The 18,724-nt window shown below is 41.9% G+C and overlaps 1 protein-coding gene across 2 annotated transcripts; it reads left to right on the top strand.

The window, feature by feature from the left end:
* Positions 1-1,014: 1,014 nt before the first annotated feature.
* On the top strand, positions 1,015-18,219 carry LOC106601046 (plexin domain-containing protein 1). 2 transcript variants are annotated; one of them, XM_014192924.2, is made up of 14 exons: positions 1,015-1,339; positions 14,059-14,213; positions 14,773-14,916; positions 15,133-15,202; positions 15,389-15,511; positions 15,603-15,721; positions 15,846-15,945; positions 16,047-16,139; positions 16,298-16,379; positions 16,461-16,521; positions 16,640-16,766; positions 17,047-17,076; positions 17,170-17,327; positions 17,454-18,219. In XM_014192924.2, exons 1-14 carry the CDS (start codon positions 1,264-1,266, stop codon positions 17,571-17,573), a joined length of 1,458 nt encoding a protein of 485 aa, XP_014048399.1. In that variant the 5' UTR covers positions 1,015-1,263; the 3' UTR covers positions 17,574-18,219. The 2 variants fall into 2 exon arrangements, with proteins under 2 accessions (XP_014048399.1, XP_014048398.1); XM_014192923.2 differs by having other exon boundaries at positions 1,017-1,339; positions 17,047-17,082; positions 17,454-18,218.
* Positions 18,220-18,724: the final 505 nt, after the last annotated feature.

Below are 18,724 nucleotides of genomic sequence, written 5' to 3'. Positions count from 1 at the left end.
GTGCAAGAGAAGTGTCAGTTCTATTGTAACATTCCAATGTTCAATGACATTCTGAGTATCATGCCCTACTAAATATGGCCCTAGCCCTAGTATTCAGGCTACGTTTTCCAGCAGTGAATCTAGTAAAGTCTCAACTGTCATTTCCTCACCAGCGTTCTCCAGCCTGATTTTTCAAAGTGGAACTGATTGTAATGGAACAGCTGAGAGAGAAGCGGAGTGATGGTGGAGACAAACACAAAGTGCTTGTAAAGGAAAGCTTATTTGAGCAGTGTAACAGACTAAACTGCTATCGCATGTGCCTGGAAATTAAACCATAGCCAAACAAAACAAGACATGCCCTTTTTCATATGACCCACAAAATGTATGCTCAATACTCAGACAATATGTTTGTTTTGTATTGACTAGATAAACATTCATAGCAGTGAGCATGGAATACCATAACTAAAGTGCTTATGGACAGTACCTGTATATGTCATTGTGGTAATTATCTGGTATGGTGGCTGTATGGTTAGAAGCACTGTTAACTGCTTGTTCTTCACAGCAGTTTATAACCAGAAGGTCAATAGACAGATTCCGTGAAGAGATTGTACTGTTTTTGGACAGTACCTGTATATGTCATTGTGGTAATTATCTGGTATGGTGGCTGTATGGTTAGAAGCACTGTTAACTGCTTGTTCTTCACAGCAGTTTATAACCAGAAGGTCAATAGACAGATTCCGTGAAGAGATTGTACTGTTTTTAATGCATTCAGTTAATTTTCTGCAGCAGCCATGTCTGAACACAGAGGCACTATATCATTGTCCAAGGCTAGGAGATGCCATGGCATGGCATCTACTATTGAGTTCCCTCAGAGATAAGAGAGAGGGCTCCACTGGGATTCCAGATGATTTCACTAGAATCCAAGTCCAAATATGGAAGGAGAGAGACAGAGACTGGGGCACATCAAAGCAAAGAGGATGGATATAAAACATGAGAGAGGCAGGACATGCAGGGAGAGAGAGAGAACACTTTCATCTCCTCAGCTGCTACGCCTTATCATCCCTCTGTCTTTGTAATCACCATGGCAACGGAAGAACAGCATTGAGAGGGTGTTGTAGAGGGAGAGAGAGTGTGTAAGTGGAGAGAGCATGTGAGGGAGGGAGAGGAGAGGGAGCTACAGGGTGACTGGGACCAGGAGAAACTCTGTTGTTGAAAGAGAAGAGAGGGAGAAGAAGGAAGAGAGAATAAAGAGAGAGCTGTGTGTTTTTGTTGTTGCTGAACAACATGTGTCTCAGTGTGCTGCTGCTCATCTTTCTCTCCCAGGCAGAGTTGGGGAGAGTTTGGGCTCAGCAACAAACAGGTAAGCTTTTCTTTCTCCCCTACCTCTCCTGTGTTTTCCATCCTGGTTATCTTGTCTCAGTGTACTTCATCACCTTTTTTCACCTGTTGTCTCGTCCCTCCTTCTCTCCTCATTTTCCCCATGCATCACTCTCTTCATTGGGGAGGATGGGCTTGTGGTAATGGCTAGAGCAGAATTTTTGGAATGGTATCAAATACATCAAACACATGGTTTCCATGTTTGATGCCATTCCATTCGTTACGTTCCAGCCATTATTATGAGCCGTCCTCCCATCAGCAGCCCCCATTGCTTCACACAGCCTCTCTTTAGGTCACTCAGGTGTTGTACTTTCTGCCGTACAATATCACCTCTTCCAGGCGCTTCTCTACCTTTTTTAAATTCCAGAATCATCTTTTATTTACATAATATATGCCATTTACATCTGTCCATCTCTCTTTCCCCTTCATAGCTCTCACACTTCCATCCTAAGAGGTCACAACAACTTATGATCACATGGAATAATAACAACTTTTGTATTTAACATTAAAGAAAAGCTGTGAGCGTTATGGCATTCTTTTTTATTTGATATTTCATGGCTTTAATAACCTACGTACAGATGTCTTTGAAGACACTGTCTTTACTCATTTACTTATACAAGGGAAATGGTACAGGTTCATGATTGTGTTTGGAAACGGGCATGCCCTTATACTCTTTGTTTGCGCAGAAAAGTTAGTCCCTAGTTTGCAATGAAAGTGTGACCATAAAAAACACCATGTTCCAGAAACGTGCAAATGACTCAGAATAACAACCCACAAAACAGCATTGCTTCTGCCTAAAATTAGATTTGGACATATTCCTCCCTGCCACTCTGCTAGCCTAAAAGTCAGGCAGTCCAGGGTGGGAAAGGAGAGGTGAAACGACAGAGAGAAAAAACTGTTGGGGAATGTAAACAAAAAGGTGGTAGCTTGATGAATCGTGTGTGTTTTTCTATCCTTTATTTATCCAGGTCTTTCTCATTGAGATAAAATCTATTTTTCAAAAGACACCTGGTCCAACAGCAGCAGGGGGAAAAACGTTTCAGACACAACATTGCACAAAACTATAGACACACATAAGTACAACAATGACATATTACATGTGTGTTTGTATGTATGTGTGTTGAAAGTGTATGCATTTCTGTGTGCTTGGGGTGTGACAGGAATGCTTGTGGACCGATGGAGGGGGATGCATTGTGATGTGTTTCTCCTCCTAGCCATTTGTCTCCACCACTGCATTCCTCTTTCTATGATCTCCTGACTTTTCAAAACATCCTGTAACCCTTATTAGACAAATCTCTGCTCCTAATTCCTATTTTATTTCACTAGTACTCTTTGCTGACTGTCTTCCTCTCGTGACCTTTGTTTTGCTCCAAAATTCCTTGAGGAAAGGCAGATGCATCTCATTCTCCTTCACTGATGCTATCTACCACCTTCAAAACAACAACAGCTCTTCACTGAGCTAAATGAATTGCTTTTTTGTGTTTATCTTACACAGCATAAAATTAGATTATTTTATTTTTTACATGCATTGTAAAAAAAAAAGCTGTTTGAAATAGGATCAAGTGGAGCTACCCCTCGAGAGCTTTCTGCAGCATCTAAACCAGATTATGAAAACACAGTTTGAGCGATGAAAATGAATTGTGAGGCTGCTGACCTCAGAGCTTGGCTCAATGTTCTTTGTCCTGTTGAGAATTTCACTTAACAAATGACTTGTGTCTGGTCCAGCCATACTGGTGCCAAGCCTGCACAGAAAAAAATGGAAAGGATAAATCTGGATATACTAAATATCTGTGTGGCTGACATCCATAGATGTGAAATCACTGTCGTGGAGATTTTGATCTGCAACAGCAAAGGTCATTGTGACATCTTTACAGACACTTCTGGCAAGTTTCAAGAGAACAGAAGGATTTGTGAAGTAGGGATAGAGGAGCAGGGAGGGACACAAAGAACCTAAAATCCTAAAAGAATTCTGCCACTTTTCAACCTCATATTCATTATCTCCAGCACCATACCAGTGTCTACATACGTGTTCACGTCACGTTTCTATGATCTGTGGTTAAAGAGATAAGAAGAAACGTCCTAAAATATGGTCATCTGTGACATCACAGAGTAGGATTAAAAGAAACAAAAATAAAACAGTGATTTTCAAAACCTTGTTTCTAGCCAGAGGGGGTATTTTATTGCTCTCCATGTCACTGTGTATCTCATAGTGTTTGAAAATCACCGTTTTTTAGGTTTTTTGTAAATTGTTCATGATCTCATCAGCTAGAATATTATAACTTTGTCTTTTTTTTCTACAAAGCATAGAAATGCTCCATTTTCACATATGTAGAAATGGTATTGTGCTGGATATAATGAAAATGAGGTTGAAAAGTGGTAGAATTGGCCTTTAACGGTTCTTTGGCAGAGTTAAAGAAAGTGATTTTCTGGATGATGAGGTGTGATGTTGGCATTGGGGAATAAGACATGGTTCAGCGCTGATCTTCATTGAGATGCCTGACTTAGTTCGTTATGGGCTTTGTCTTATCGTACAATGAAAACCAGAATTAATTCCTTTACCTCATCCACTGAGAGATTGGGTTTCACCATAACAAAGGAAGTATGAGGTCATCAGTGCTCTCTTGTTTTCATAGAAGAGATCTTGGTGTTTTTTTCCAAATTTAAAATCTCTTGTTTCAGCATGACACCTGTTACCTTATAAGCTTTATCATATATGTTTTCGGGTATTATGCCACCCACCAAGTCTTATTTGACTGATATGAGTAATGTGTTCAAGTTATAACGTGAGGACAATTTGCTTGATTAGCTGCATGCAAGTTTTTCAGACTCTTCACAGTCACTTTCTGTTGGCATTCTGGATGATGGTTGTTCCTCTTGTGGGCCTGACCCTACAATTACCACTGCAGCTGTAGTGAGTGGGTGTGTGTGCATGCAGTATGTGTCAGTGTAAAGCAGGGATGGGCAACTGGTGGCCTGCAGGCCCTTTTTGTAGGCCCGCGGACCAATAAAAAAACATATATATTTATTTAGGAACTCATTTGGGTCTCAACTTAATGTTGAGAGTTAGAGTTATAGAATACACAAAGTGTAAAACTGATACTTTTTCTCTCCGCCTCATGGAAACTAGTTATCACATTTGAATTGCATGAAATTAGGTATAAAATTGCAGGCAATGCCATGACCTGGTCACAAAGCCTAACAATCAACATACATTTCAATAATCCATAAGAATGGCTGAAGAAAAATATTTAGCAATATTTTTGCCATATTAGGTCAAAAGTTCACTTTTTAATTCAGGTATCAATGATCATTTACTGTGGGTTTGTAGTTTGAAGCTTTTTTTTGTCACGTGCACAAGTACAGTGAAATGCCTTTCTTGGAAGCTATTTCCTAATGCAGTAACCAATATCAATGTAGTGCTACAAAATAAAATAGAACAAAAACACACAAGAAATAGAAATAAGAACACTGGAAAGTAAGTATGCTATACACAGGGTCAGTGCCAATATCATATTTACAATGTGCAGGGATACAAGTGTGATAGAGGTAGATATGTATAGGAGTAAGGTGACCAGGCATCAGGATATATGATAACAGAGTGTCAGTGTGCGTGTTATGTGTGTGTGAGCAAATTAAGTGCATGTGCTAGAACGTCAGTGAGTGTGCATAGAGTCAGTGCAAAACTAAAAAAGAAGGTCTTTGTATTCATATGATCGGCCACATTGAGTTGAACTGTGGAAGTAGTGTGGCATCCGGCTGATCCTGAGCCAGCCCTGGCAGCCGCTCCCATGCAGGAAAGGGTGTGCCCTCTCACCCTCCGGTCTGACTGACCACTCACAGAAACCGGCCTGGAAATATGGGCTGAGTGGTTTCATAGCATCAGGGTTATTTTAGTGCTCAGGCCAGAAGGCTGTTTGACTGTCTATCGGCCTATGAGCTGTAGTTTAAACTTGACAATGTTAAGAGAGGGTGTGGTATAGTTTTTCTGCAGACCTGACCTCTGTTTTAGACAATTAAAATGAAATGAAAGGAAAGCCTGAGGTCTGTGACTAAGTGACAGTTGCCTGTGTTTAAGCAGGCCAGACACTCAGCCTTGGTCCTTATAATATAACAGAGGAGGTGTTTATGTTATAATGGTATTCTCACTTGTCATGTCCTATTTCTCCTCTGTCACCAGGCATTCCAATACATCAGTGGTTCCCAGACTGTGGGGTCGAGAGGTCGGCGGGGGGGGTCAATTGGGCTTTCAACTTACTTTTAAAAGTTGTAGTAGTAGACGGCACCAAATTGGGTAGTGCATCTACAGTTTTCATCTTGTCATGTCAGTCATCGCAGGCGTTAGAGAGATATTTATAACTTGTCCGAAATGTCCAGATCAACTGGCCCATTTTAGCTAACATTTTTTTAGGTCGATTTTTTTGGCCCATTGATTTTGTTGTAATGTTTGAGGCACTCACTCTTGTCGTGATGTGTGTTTTGTCCTATATTTTAATTTACTTTATTTTTATTTTTAATCCCAGCCCCCATCCCTGCAGGAGGCCTTATGTAAATAAGAATTTGCTCTTAACTGACTAGCCTAGTTAAATACATTTAAACTTTTTTTTAAATTAACTCAGATATCACATGAACACAAAACAGGATGTTCTCCAATGATGGAAGGGGGGGCCAGAGTGAAAAAGTTTGGGAGCTACTGCAATACATGATTTATCACCCCCGCATGCTGGTTTTAAAAACAGACATTCTAGAACACTATAGTCACATATGCCTGATTCTTCAACTGGTTCTGTATGTTCTCTCTCTCCCATCTGGGGAGATGACCCTGGATTGTAGAACTGTGCTGGAACTGGGTTCACAAGAGAATTGGATGTTGTAGCCATAGAAATAGAATGGTCCTATATGTTTTACATCACCAACCATACCACACCTCATTTCCCCAGAAACATGCTGCAGTGCAGGCAAACGCATACGTCTATGGGGAAAACGTGACACCAAAGATCCAATTGGACTTTTTATATTTTCTTTTGCAGAGACGGTCCCCGTACTTCTCCTCAAAAAGAAGAGCAAGGATACAAAACAATCTAGGACCAAATCTCCCTTGTGACACTACCCACTATCACAGGCCTCTCACGCTCTTTTAGCATTTTAATTGCCCTTTAGTCCCCTGCATTTCCTATCTCCCTCTTCACAGCCCTCTATATACTCCTTATCTCGACTTGAAGCCTCTTGATGTATTTAATTGTTCTCCCCCTGCTCTGGGTATAATAGTCTGTAGAGTTATGCCGTATAATTACTAGCCTTGGTGCTAGTCTGTTTGTTTCTGCTCGCATGCCAAGCAGGCAGTAGGTAGCCTACCTGTTAAGAGTGTTGGGACGGTTACTGAAAGGTCACTGGTTCGAATACACTAGCTGAAAAATCTGCCGATGTGCCCATGAGCAAGGCACATAGACTCTAATTGCGCCTGTAAGCGCCACTGGATAAGAGTGTCTGCTAAATTAATGTACATGTAAACACCTTATGGAATTGTCATGCCAAACATATGTTTGTCTTGACAATGGAGTAGGCAGAAGCACAAAAAGATCTGGGACCAGGCTATAGAATGCATAGGAATTTAACTTACAGTGATTTATAGGATCTATATCAGTTATGGGTTGCAAGAGCCTTTAGCACAATTGCATCCAGTTGGACAGTGTTGTACATGCTTGCAAGATAGTGGTCATTATGTTTTAGTGACATATAAAAATATGACTGAACATTTCCTTTGAAATAGACCTCTGCTAGAGCCAAAAAAAGCATACCATGTAAGAATCTCAAATGAGAACGTCGACAAATTAAGACATTTACGATTTACAAATATGATGGAGTGATAAACCCCTGATCGCCTGAGTCTATTTGAGATGAGGGCCGTTAGATGAACCTTAGCTGCACTTAAACCCTCTTCACACCCTTCTCTCAGCAATCATCCTACTAGTATGACGGAGCACATGCAAAACAGTCTGGATGGAAGCGTGACTCTTTACCACAACAGTCCTTTAGGAAGTGACACCTCATCCTTCACCTCCTGCCCTCTTATCAGAATCCTCTAGACAGGCAAGCTCCTCTTGTTGGCTTGGTGATAAGCCAGTGATTTAAGTACCAATGGCCTTGAGGGTTTTTACTCTAGACCACTTAACTGATCAGAGCTGGCCAACTACAGCCCTGCTCCCTCCAAACCCTTCCCTTCCAAAACATGACCACTCATTGCAATGCAGACCATCACAGAGAGAATAAAGCTCTACATATTGTGGCAATGCATTTCTGTTGCTGTTTTACACAACATAAGAGGCACCTTATAACAATGACCACTTTGTATTTGATGCAGTTTGTTTTCCAAAGCCCATCTCCGTATTCAGCAGTCATGTTTCATTGATGCTGTAATGAAACAAAAGATGGCACATCAAGAAGAAATATCATATTCCGAGTGTACGCAAACATCAGACAAAATGAGCCCTGACAATTATGGGTGGTGCCAGTATGGTCAACACATTGCTAGTAATACTCATCTGTGGCCGTGGTTTGATGAGGGCTTTGGATTAGAATATCACTAATCGCTGGTGAAGTGATCACTAGAACCACATTTTGAGGTGTTGTGAATGAATGCACTTTCATGGTTTGAGCAGCTGGCCTGTGTTTTTCCTCAGTCTACTAATTTTAGTGTGTGAGGTATGCCAACTTAACCGATAAGTTATATCACTAACACCTACTTTATGTCTCCTACCCACCCACACAAACACTTGTGGCCACCATAGAATCAGATCATTGCCAACACACATTCCACTTGCAGGTTATTTCAGTGTTTGGTTTAGCTTTCTATTTATATGCTAAACATAGGCTTCTTTTCAGATTTGCCAGAGACAAGCCACACGGACACAAACTGCTGGCTAGTGTTAGTCAAGCACCAGATTATTCACTTAGGGCTAACTATACCTAAACGTTCTGAAGAGTTTAAATGAATGAAGTGATTTGATTAAGAAAAGGGCAGTTTATATAAAATAAACGCCTGTTTGTGCCAGCCAGGGTTGATTCCACCCAGTCGGTGCAACAACAAAATCGGGTAACAAAAATTGCCATGTTCTGAGTCGGAGTTCTATCACACAAGGTATCCGAGAATAACGAACATCACTTTCGCTCTCTGATCTAGTAAGAAAATTCAAACATGACCAGACTGCAAACTGTGTTACCCGCCTGTTACCCAACTCAGTTTGATCTGCTCAACAACAGTTATTTCCAGAGAGAATTTGCGGCAGCCAAGCTGACCACGGCATGTTCATGGTGATTCCACCGGGAAGAGTGAGATTCACAGATGGAATCTCTTTGCTTTTTTGTTTGCCATGTGCCTACCGATATTCGAAAACTTCCTGTCGTCTACTGAAAGCAAGAGACAAAACAGTAAACGTATATAGTACAGGAAGGTGCCCAAATTTAGGGTTACAAGAGACACTCCGTTTGAAAAAGAAAAACACGTACGGTAACGTTTATATAGTAAATGTGATGTCATGAACACACCCTCTCTTTCAGAGTTGGACGAAAAATTACTAAAAGTAGTGTAACATTTAAGCTGTCTGGATCAGGAAAGCAAGTTCATCAGAAAAAAACGAATCATGTAATGATGACGTTGACAATAAGTGAGATTGTCAACGTTGGCTGGTGTGTTTATGGACATATTCAATATCTCCCTATCCCAGTCTGCTGTCCCCACATGCTTCAAGATGGCCACCATTGTTCCTATACCCAAAAAGGCAAAGGTAACTGAATTTAATGACTATCGCCCCATACCTCCCACCCTAGACCCACTTCAATTTGCTTACCGCCCCAGTAGATCCACAGATGATGCAATCGCCATCCCTCTGCACACTGCCCTATCCCACCTGGACAAGAGGAATACCTATGTAAGAATGCTATTTATTGATTATAGCTCAGCATTCAACACCATAGTACCCTCCAAGCTCTTCATTAAGTTCGAGGCCCTTGGTCTGAACCCCGCCCTGTGCAACTGGGTCCTGGCCTTCCTGACGGGCCACCCCCAGGTGGTGAAGGTAGGAAACATCACCTCCACTCCTCTGATCCTCAACACTGAGGCCCCACAAGGGTGCGTGCTCAGCCCCCTCCTGTACTCCCTGTTCACCCACGACTGCATGGCCTAGCACACCTCCAACTCAATCATCAAGTTTGCAGATGACACAACAGTAGTAGACTTGATTACCAATGATGTCGAGACAGCCTACAGGGAGGAGGTGAGGGCTCTGTGAGTGTGGTTCCTGGAAAACAACCTCTCACTCAACGTCAACAAAACAATGGAGATGATCGAGGACTTCAGGAAACAGCAGAGGGTGCAACCCCCATCTACATCGACGGGACCGCAGTGGAGAAGGTGGAAAGCTTGAAGTTCCTTGGCATACACATCGCTGACGAACTGAAATGGACCACCCACACAGACAGTGTGGTGAAGAAGGCGCAACAGAGCTTCTTCAACCTCAGGAGGCTAAAGAAATTTGGCTTTCACCTAAAACCCTCACAAACTTTTACAGATGCACAATTGAAAGCATCCTGACGGGCTGTATCACCGTCTGGTATGGCAACTGCATCGTCCGCAACCGCAAGGCTCTCCAGAGGGTGGTGCGGTCTGCCCAACGCAGAGGGTGGTGCGGTCTGGCAAACTACCCGCCCTCCAGGACACCTACAGCACCCGATGTCACAGGAAGGCCAAAAAGATCATCAAGGACATCAACCATCTGAGCCACTGCCTGTTCACCCCACTGTCATCCAGAAGGTGAGGTCAGTACAGGTGCATCAAAGCTGGGACCGAGAGACTGAAAAACAGTTTCTATCTCAAGGCCATCAGACTGTTAAACAGCCACCACTAGTCTATGCCTATAGGCATAGACTATAAATCACTGGCCACTTTAAGGAATGGAACATTAGTCACTTTAATAATGTTTACATATCTGGCATTACTCAACTCATATATATATACTGTATTCTATACTATTCTATGGTATCTTAGTCACTTAATGTTTACATATCTGGCATTACTCAACTCATATTTATATATCTCATATGTATACGTACAGTTGAAGTCGGAAGTTTACATAAACTTAGGTTGAAGTCATTAAAACTCGTTTCTCAACCACTCCAAAAATTTGTTGTTAACAAACTATAGTTTTGTCAAGTCGGTTTGGACATCTACTTTGTGCATGACACAAGTCATTTTTCCAACAATTGTTTACATTATTTCACTTATAATTCACTGTATCACAATTCTAGTGGGTCAGAAGTTCACATACACTAAGTTGACTGTGTCTTTAAACAGCTTGGAAAATTCCAGAAAATTATGTCATGGCTTTAGAAGTTTCTGTTAGGCTAATTGACATCATTTGAGTCAATTGGAGGTGTACCTGTGGATGTATTTCAAGGCCTACCTTCAAACTCAGTGCCTCTTTGCTTGACATCATGGGAAAATCAAAAGAAATCAGCCAAGACCTCAGAAAAACAATTGTAGACCTCCACAAGTCTGGTTCATCCTTGGGAGCAATTTCCAAACGCCTGAAGGTACCACGTTCATCTGCACAAACAATAGTATGCAAGTATCAACACCATGGGACCATACAGCTGTCATACTGCTCAGGAAGGAGATGCGTTCTGTCTCCTAGAGATGAATGTACTTTCGTGCAAAAAGTGCAAATCAATCCCAGAACAACAGCAAAGGACCTTGTGAAGATACTGGAGGAAACTGGTACAAAAGTATCTATATCCACAGTAATACAAGTCCTAGAGCGACATAACCTGAAGGGCAGCTCAGCAAGGAAGAAGCCACTGCTCCAAAACCGCCATAAAAAAGCCAGACTACGGTTTGCAGCTGCACAGGGGGACAAAGATTGTACTATTTTGAGAAATGTCCTCTGGTCTGATGAAACAAAAATAGAACCGTTTGGCCATAATGAACATCGTTATGTTTGGAGGAAAAAGGGGGAAGCTTGCAAGCCAAAGAACACCATCCCAACCATGAAGCACGGGGGTGGCAGCATCATGTTGTGGGGGTGCTTTGCTGCAGGAGGGACTGGTGCACTTCCCAAAATAGATGGCATCATGAGGAAGTAAAATTTAGTGGATATATTGAAGCAACATCTCAAGACATCAGTCTGGAAGTTAAAGCTTGGTCGCAAATGGGTCATCCAAATGGACAATGACCCCAAGCATACTTCCAAAGTTGTGGCAAAATGGCCTAAGGACAACAAGGTCAAGGTATTGGAGTGGCCATCACAAAGCCCTGACCTCAATCCTATAGAACATTTGTGGGCAGAACTGAAAAAGCATGTGCGAGCAAGGAAGCCTATAAACCTGACTCAGTTACACCAGCTCTGTCAGGGGGAATGGGCCAAAATTCACCCAACTTATTGTGGGAAGCTTGTGGAAGGCTACCTGAAATGTTTGACCCAAGTTAAACAATTTAAAGGCAATGCTACCAAATACTAATTGAGTGCAAATAAACTTCTGACCCACTGGGAATGTGATGAAAGAAATAAAAGCTGAAAGAAATAATTCTCTCTACTATTATTCTGACATTTCACATTCTTAAAATAAAGTGGTGATCCTAACTGACCTAAGACAGGCAATTCTTTTTAGGATTAAATGTCAGAAATTGTGAAAAACTGAGTTTAAATGAATTTGGCTGAGGTGTATGTAAACTTCCAACTTCAACTGTAGATTTTAGTATTTTGATCATTTGTGCAATTAATACAATCCCTCAAAAATGTGCATGTCAGCAGTCAAGTTTTGAAAATAAAGCTTGATATACAACTTTATCTCGCAACTGTATTCTATACAGAAACGCACAATAAAAAATCTGATGCATGGACAATGTTCTGTGCACATAAAACACAACACTGCTGACATAACCGAGAAGGCTTGGATGTTGCAAACAATGCTAGCCAGCATCTGTATGACACCAGATGGCGACAGGCCAGTAGAACTAACAATGGAATGTAGCTAGCGTAGACAACATCTCCAGCACCACACATAGACAACATCTCCAGCACCACTCATGTGAAACACCTCCTGACTTAGCTAGATGAACTGGCAACTAACCATCTCAATAACTCACAAGCAATTGCCATGCGATAAACAAACAAAAAACAAAAATGACAGCAACAGATCATGACCAGACTGCACTGAGAAATGTCCCGAACCAAACAAAACACTTTCTGCTTTCAGCCCCCTACTCAAAGCACTTTAAAAGAAAACCAACCAGACGCAACTAAACAAAATGTCCAGTGGGGGGGCTCTACATCACAACGTGCAATCAAAGCCTGAATGAGGCTATGGCCACACATGGAAAATGAAAAACGGATGAAATCGTATATGCATTCTTGTTGAATCCGTCATTTCTGTAATTTCCAAACACAAAATCTCTATGTGTCTCCGGTCTGAGAAGCAGAATAACCAGATGCATTGTGGCCTCAAGCAGAGTGATGTGGGGACATGTGTTATCTGATAACCACAGTGGTCCTCAGAGATTGGTCCCTCCTAATCCCAGATGATTTCAAATCCACATTGAGTTATTTGTTTGGATAATGTTTTAGCAGAACGTTGTGGAACATATGCTGTATTGTAAGTAGCTTTGGGAACTGCTCACAACTTTGGATCCAAGAGACAGAACATTGCAGTCCATGGGATATGCAAGACAAGGAGAGGAGGAGGAGGAGAGAAAAGCAAAGCGGCAGACAAACAAGAAATCCTCAAGGCCTTTCTAGTTTGTTGTATTGTGATTAGACTATGGTCCAGCCAACACACGTCTTACGTGTGTGTGTGTGTGTGTGTGTGTGTGTGTGTGTGTGTGTGTGTGTGTGTGTGTGTGTGTGTGTGTGTGTGTGTGTGTGTGTGTGTGTGTGTGTGTGTGTGTGCATGCATGGGTGCGTGCAGTTGTAGGAACTCTGAAAAAAGGAGTTCAAAAGTTGAAATGCATGCCAGCATTCCCTCATGGCCAGAGATATGTTAATGCTATGTTCACTTTCAGCCCACAATATCCAAACCATTGAGTAATACACACTCGGTTCAGGGCTATGCAGTAATCTAAAGCCAGGGTTGGGGAGTAGTTAACTACATGTAGTTCAACTAGTAATTTAACTACATTTTGCAGCATTCTAAATTCTAATCTTGGTAGTGTTTTCAGAAGTGAATTACTTTTTTTCTGCGTGGGTGTAGCTACTGAACTACACACACATTTTTTGCAAAAAGAAAATATGGGTGATGTAGGCAAGAATATCCTTTATTTTTCAGCATAAGACCTGCCTAATTCTCACTTTAAACTGATTTGTGTTTAATGGGCTAAATTAAACATTCTGTTAACATCTGACTCCAGAGTGTTCTGTTCTTCCGATTTGTAGTCCATGACATTTCAGATTTAGATATGATCATTTTTCACAAAGTAGTTTTGATGTAGTGAGCTACTTTTTCAAAGTAACTTTAGTTAAGTGAACTATATTTTTCTTAAGGCTAGCTTTAGTGTATCTTAACTTCCACCAGTGAGAAGTCATTTGAAGTAGCTTCCCCGACTCTGCCTAAAGCAGATGCTTGATTTGTTTATAATGTGCCCGACTGGGTTCCGAAATGCACCTTCTGACTGACACTGACTTGATCTGTGTCACTGACTCACTGTGTTTTGGACAGAGATGCGGTATCATGTGAATGGACAGCAGCACGATGAGAGGCCATCAGACAGGACCCCCAGAGAACCGTGGCTGGGTTACGCCAGGGTGGCCAGGGAAGTACTGGGAGGAGGACTGACCATCAACACCCTACCAGACAACATGACACACTTAGTGGTGAGTGGCGCTGGGGCAGTTGTCCAACAACACACTAGTGTGGGCAAGATGTGTATGTACAGTATGTCAATGCGAGATTCACTTATTCCAGTTGTGGTGGTAGAATACTGCTCCCTGCTGGCCTTATACAAAACAAATCAATGATGAACCACATTAGACTGCAGAGGGTATATTGAAAAGAGTTGAACAATATAGATCAGATCAAATTGCAGTGAATCATTTCAACCTTGCTGCTGAAAGTTATAGTCCAAGACATTCAAGGATATCCTAAGATTTCTAAAAGCATATCCCCTTAACTTATTTAGTATGCACCTTGCATTCTTCATATTTAGTATCCCTCTCTTTTTATACTACTATGTAATAAACTGGAGACTAGAACTCAATGTAGATTGTGTGTTTGTTTGTTTATGTGGGCTAGCATTCAAATGTTGCTTTCACTGTTAACCCTGTTGTTCATTATAACATCTCATCTCCACCCCCCGTCACACCATTATTCTATCTCTCCCATCGCATCCCTCAACTTCTCCTCTTGCACTCACCTCTACTGTTTCTATAACAGGAGGACGCTGGTAGGTATTACTCATGGCGTAGTTTTGGCCCTGATGACCAGCGCACAGATGAACTCTGGGTAGATCTAAACGACCTAGAACATGGCCAAGTCAGAATGCATGGCATTTTGTCCAATACACACAGACAGGCTGCGGTGAGTTATACACTTAGATACACACACACACACACACACACACACACACACACACACACACACACACACACACACACACACACACACACACACACACACACACACACACACACACATACACACATACACACACACACACACACACACACACACACACACACACGTACATTCACGCACATTTAATTTTCCTCCCTCTCTCTCTTCCTCGTATTCCAGAAGGTTGCCCTCTCATTTGACTTCCCCTTCTACGGACATTATTTGAGGCAGATTACCATAGCAACAGGAGGTACATTTCATTATTCTTCCGACACATGGCAAGTTGTTCAAACTCAGATGGAGCCATTTATCACATTTCTTCCTTTCTACTCCCTGCTTGTTACTTACGTTAAGCCTAGAAGGAGTGAACTATTGTAACTACCAGTTGCCACTTGCCATGCATCTCCATAGAACCCTGACCTCTGACCTTCTTCAGGGTTTATTTTCATGGGAGAGGTCACACACCGCATGCTGACAGCAACACAGTACATCGCTCCCCTCATGGCCAACTTTGACCCCAGCTTCTCCAAGGAGTCTACTGTTCAGTACCTGGACAATGGTAAGCCATAGAGTAACATTCAGACAGCGTTTGTTATTTGACTTTTGACCCTTGGTTGACCTCTGTGTGACCTGTCCTGTACTGACCCCAGGTGAGGTGTTTGTGGTGCAGTGGGAGCGGGTGAGACTCCATGGGAGGGAGGCAGAGGGGGCATATACCTTCCAGGCTGCCCTGCACCTCACAGGGACCATCACCTTCAGCTACAGAGATGTGAGAGAGACTTAAAACATGCACACTTATGAACCTTGTACAACACATTTCTGATTTGAATGTATTCCATCTAAACACAGGCACACTCTGTCCATTTTTCTCTACTTGTCTCTCGCTCTTTCAGATACCTTTGCCAGTGGAGGTGATAAGTTCTGCTGAGCACCAAGTGAAGGCAGGGTTGTCAGATGCATTCATGGTGAACCTGCCTTCCCCTCAATCCTCAGGTTAGCAGCAAGGGTTCCCTAACCCACAGTTATCCAGGTTGGCAAGTCTTTGATGTCAAAGACTTTTGCTAAAATGATCTGAAATGATATCTCTCACATAGATGCCCAACGTCGGCTCTACGAGTACCATCGGTTGGACATCGATACAACTAAGATCACCAACAACTCTGCCTTTGAGTTCACTGCATTGCCTAGTAAGCAACTAATCTCTATCCCTCATACAGGCCTCTCAGACATTTCATCCTCAATAACCAGTCACAGGCACAGCTTGGTATAATGTTAATGCCAATGCCAATCATGTCGCTACAGAATCAAAACCCAGGTCTCTCTGTCTCTCCCTCCCTCTGTCCAGCCTGTCTGCAGCATGACAGCTGTGAACTCTGCCTCTCGTCCAATCTAACCTCTGGCTGTACCTGGTGCAACGTCCTCCAGAGGTGAGCAGGAGAGGAGTGTAGGTCACTATCTGAATAAAGGAGTCCTTGTTTCTTTGTGTTTGACATCTGTGTCTGTTTCAGGTGCTCAGACGGAATGGACAGACACAGGCAGGAGTGGCTGGACTACGCCTGTTCAGAAGAGGTAGAATTGGACAATGTCAATGAACGTTCACATACTTTACATGTACTGTACATCAAATGTAAATCACAGTCTCAGCTTCCTCTGTTAAAACCACAATTGTCATCCATTATATGGACAGGCCAAAGATGTCTCCTGTGAGGATTATTCCAAGGGGGTACCAGACAGCTCCATTGACCCTTCAGTTCCCTCAGACTTTGAGGTCACCACTCCCCTGGGGCCCCTACTAGAAGGCCCTGCCACGGAGAGTAAGTCAAGTGTGTAAATGAGTGTGCCTGGGAGGGTTTATATCGGAGAATTAGAGTTCAACTGTGCATGCAGCAGTGTTAAACAGAGCAAGAACAATGATGCCATAGTAATGCTCTAGCGCTCAGTGTCTGTCTTTAGCCAGTGCCTACAGTAATCTGAGTGTTCTTAGAACATGCAAAGAAATTGCACAGAAATGGAGTTCAGGAAAATAACAATGGAAGCAGTTTGAGTCCTAACTGCTCAATATTCAAACTGATCCTACATTTGATCTTCCTGCAGATGACACCAAACGTGTGATTCTATACAATGGTAAAGGTGGGTGGATCTTGATTCCCTTTGAATTGTGTGTATGGAGCTATGTTACAGGATTTTGATTGTACATTGTCTCTCTTTCCTGGTTAGACGTGAAGACAGGCCCTCCGAGACAGCACGACGGGTCAGCTCACACAGGAGTTATAGCAGGTGTAGTAGCTGCATTGGTGCTACTGCTGGCTCTGACACTTCTGGCACTTTACATCAACTCTCATCCTTCTGCTGCCTCACCACTCAACATCCTACAGGTTGGTAACACTATCAGGGCTCACATTCAACCAGCTCTGTCAGTCTATGTCCTGCTAAATGTAGACTTCTACTCCCATTCTCTTTAACCTTTTAAAACAATGACCTGTATGATCTTATTTCAATAGCGACGCAACAGCTACTGGCCATCCATGAAGTTCAGGAAGCAGGGATTCCACTCCAGCTACGCAGAGGTGGAGGTCGAAGGTCACGAGAAGGAGGGAATCATGGAAGCTGGCCAGTGCTGACCGGATTGAGGAGCAACTGGATGATGAGGAGAGAAAAATGAGTTTGTAGGAGAGGAAGGAGAGAGCTTAGAGTTACACACACATTCCCTAGTCCATTACACAAATAATATTTTTTTGTTCATTCATTTTTCAATAATCACTTCAACAGTCCCTGTCTTTGTTGGCAAAAGAATGGGGGGTATTGTATATCATTTTTGGTGGACAAAGTCTTAAACTCTTCTCGTACACATCCGCGACTCAGGTTTTAGGGAAAGGGACAAATGAGAAGAGGCCACTTTTAGGCTTTGCTAGAATTTCTTTGTTGAGTTCCAAGTTTCTCAGCAGGTACGGATTGCTGTCTCACAATTTACCACACACCTCCATGGGATATGTAACTGGAATAAACTGTGATACATTATGACTATCAACATCCATGGAAAAAACACTATAAAGGATTCTGTATCCCTGCGCTTCCATGACAAGAACGAAGACCAGTTGAGGATGTTCTTCAATGATAATCTCTGTACAGTTAATGTTTGAATGTTTTGTTCCTGTATTGCTTTTTCTATACACAGTACCAGTCAAAAGTTCGGACACACCTACTCATTCAAGGATTTTTCTTTAATTTTTACTATTTTCTACATAGTAGAATACTAGAAAGACATCACAACTATGAAATAACACATATGGAATCATATAGTAACCAAAAAAAGTGTTAAACAAATCAAAATATATGTTATATTCTTCAAAGTAGCCACCCTTTGCCTTGATGACAGCTTTGTACACTCTCAAAGCAAAGGGTGGCTACTTTGAAGAATCTCAAATATAACATGTATTTTGTATAACACTTTTTTGGTTACTACATGATTCCATATTTGTTATTTCATAATTTTGATGGCTTCACTATTATTCTACAATGTAGAAAATAGTACAAATAAAGTAAGACCCTTGAATGAGTAGGTGTGTCCAAACTTTTGATTGGTACTGTGTATGCCAAGAATGTATTTCATAAATTAATCAGAGGCAATTCAGTGCTCTTCGTACATGACTTTGACCTTCCAAATTAAACCCAGATTGAGGATCCTGTTTTGAAATACAGCACTTTGAAATAATAAAGCCATTTGAATGAATAATGTTTAATTGTAATGTCAACCAGAAAAGGAGAAAACTCA

The sequence above is a fragment of the Salmo salar genome, chromosome ssa03 (assembly GCF_905237065.1).
Source record: "Salmo salar chromosome ssa03, Ssal_v3.1, whole genome shotgun sequence".
Classification (NCBI taxonomy): domain Eukaryota; kingdom Metazoa; phylum Chordata; class Actinopteri; order Salmoniformes; family Salmonidae; genus Salmo; species Salmo salar.
The sequence above is the reverse complement of the archived record's forward strand: the minus strand, read 5'-3'. Positions and strand labels throughout refer to the sequence as shown.

Coding starts and splice junctions, on each gene's coding strand:
- LOC106601046 (XM_014192923.2), top strand. CDS start 1,264: ATGTGTCTCAGTGTGCTGCTGCTCATCTTTCTCTCCCAGGCAGAGTTG. Junction 1,340..14,058: donor TTGGGCTCAGCAACAAACAG/GTAAGCTTTTCT, acceptor TGTTTTGGACAG/AGATGCGGTATCATGTGAAT. Junction 17,328..17,453: donor CACCACTCAACATCCTACAG/GTTGGTAACACT, acceptor TTATTTCAATAG/CGACGCAACAGCTACTGGCC.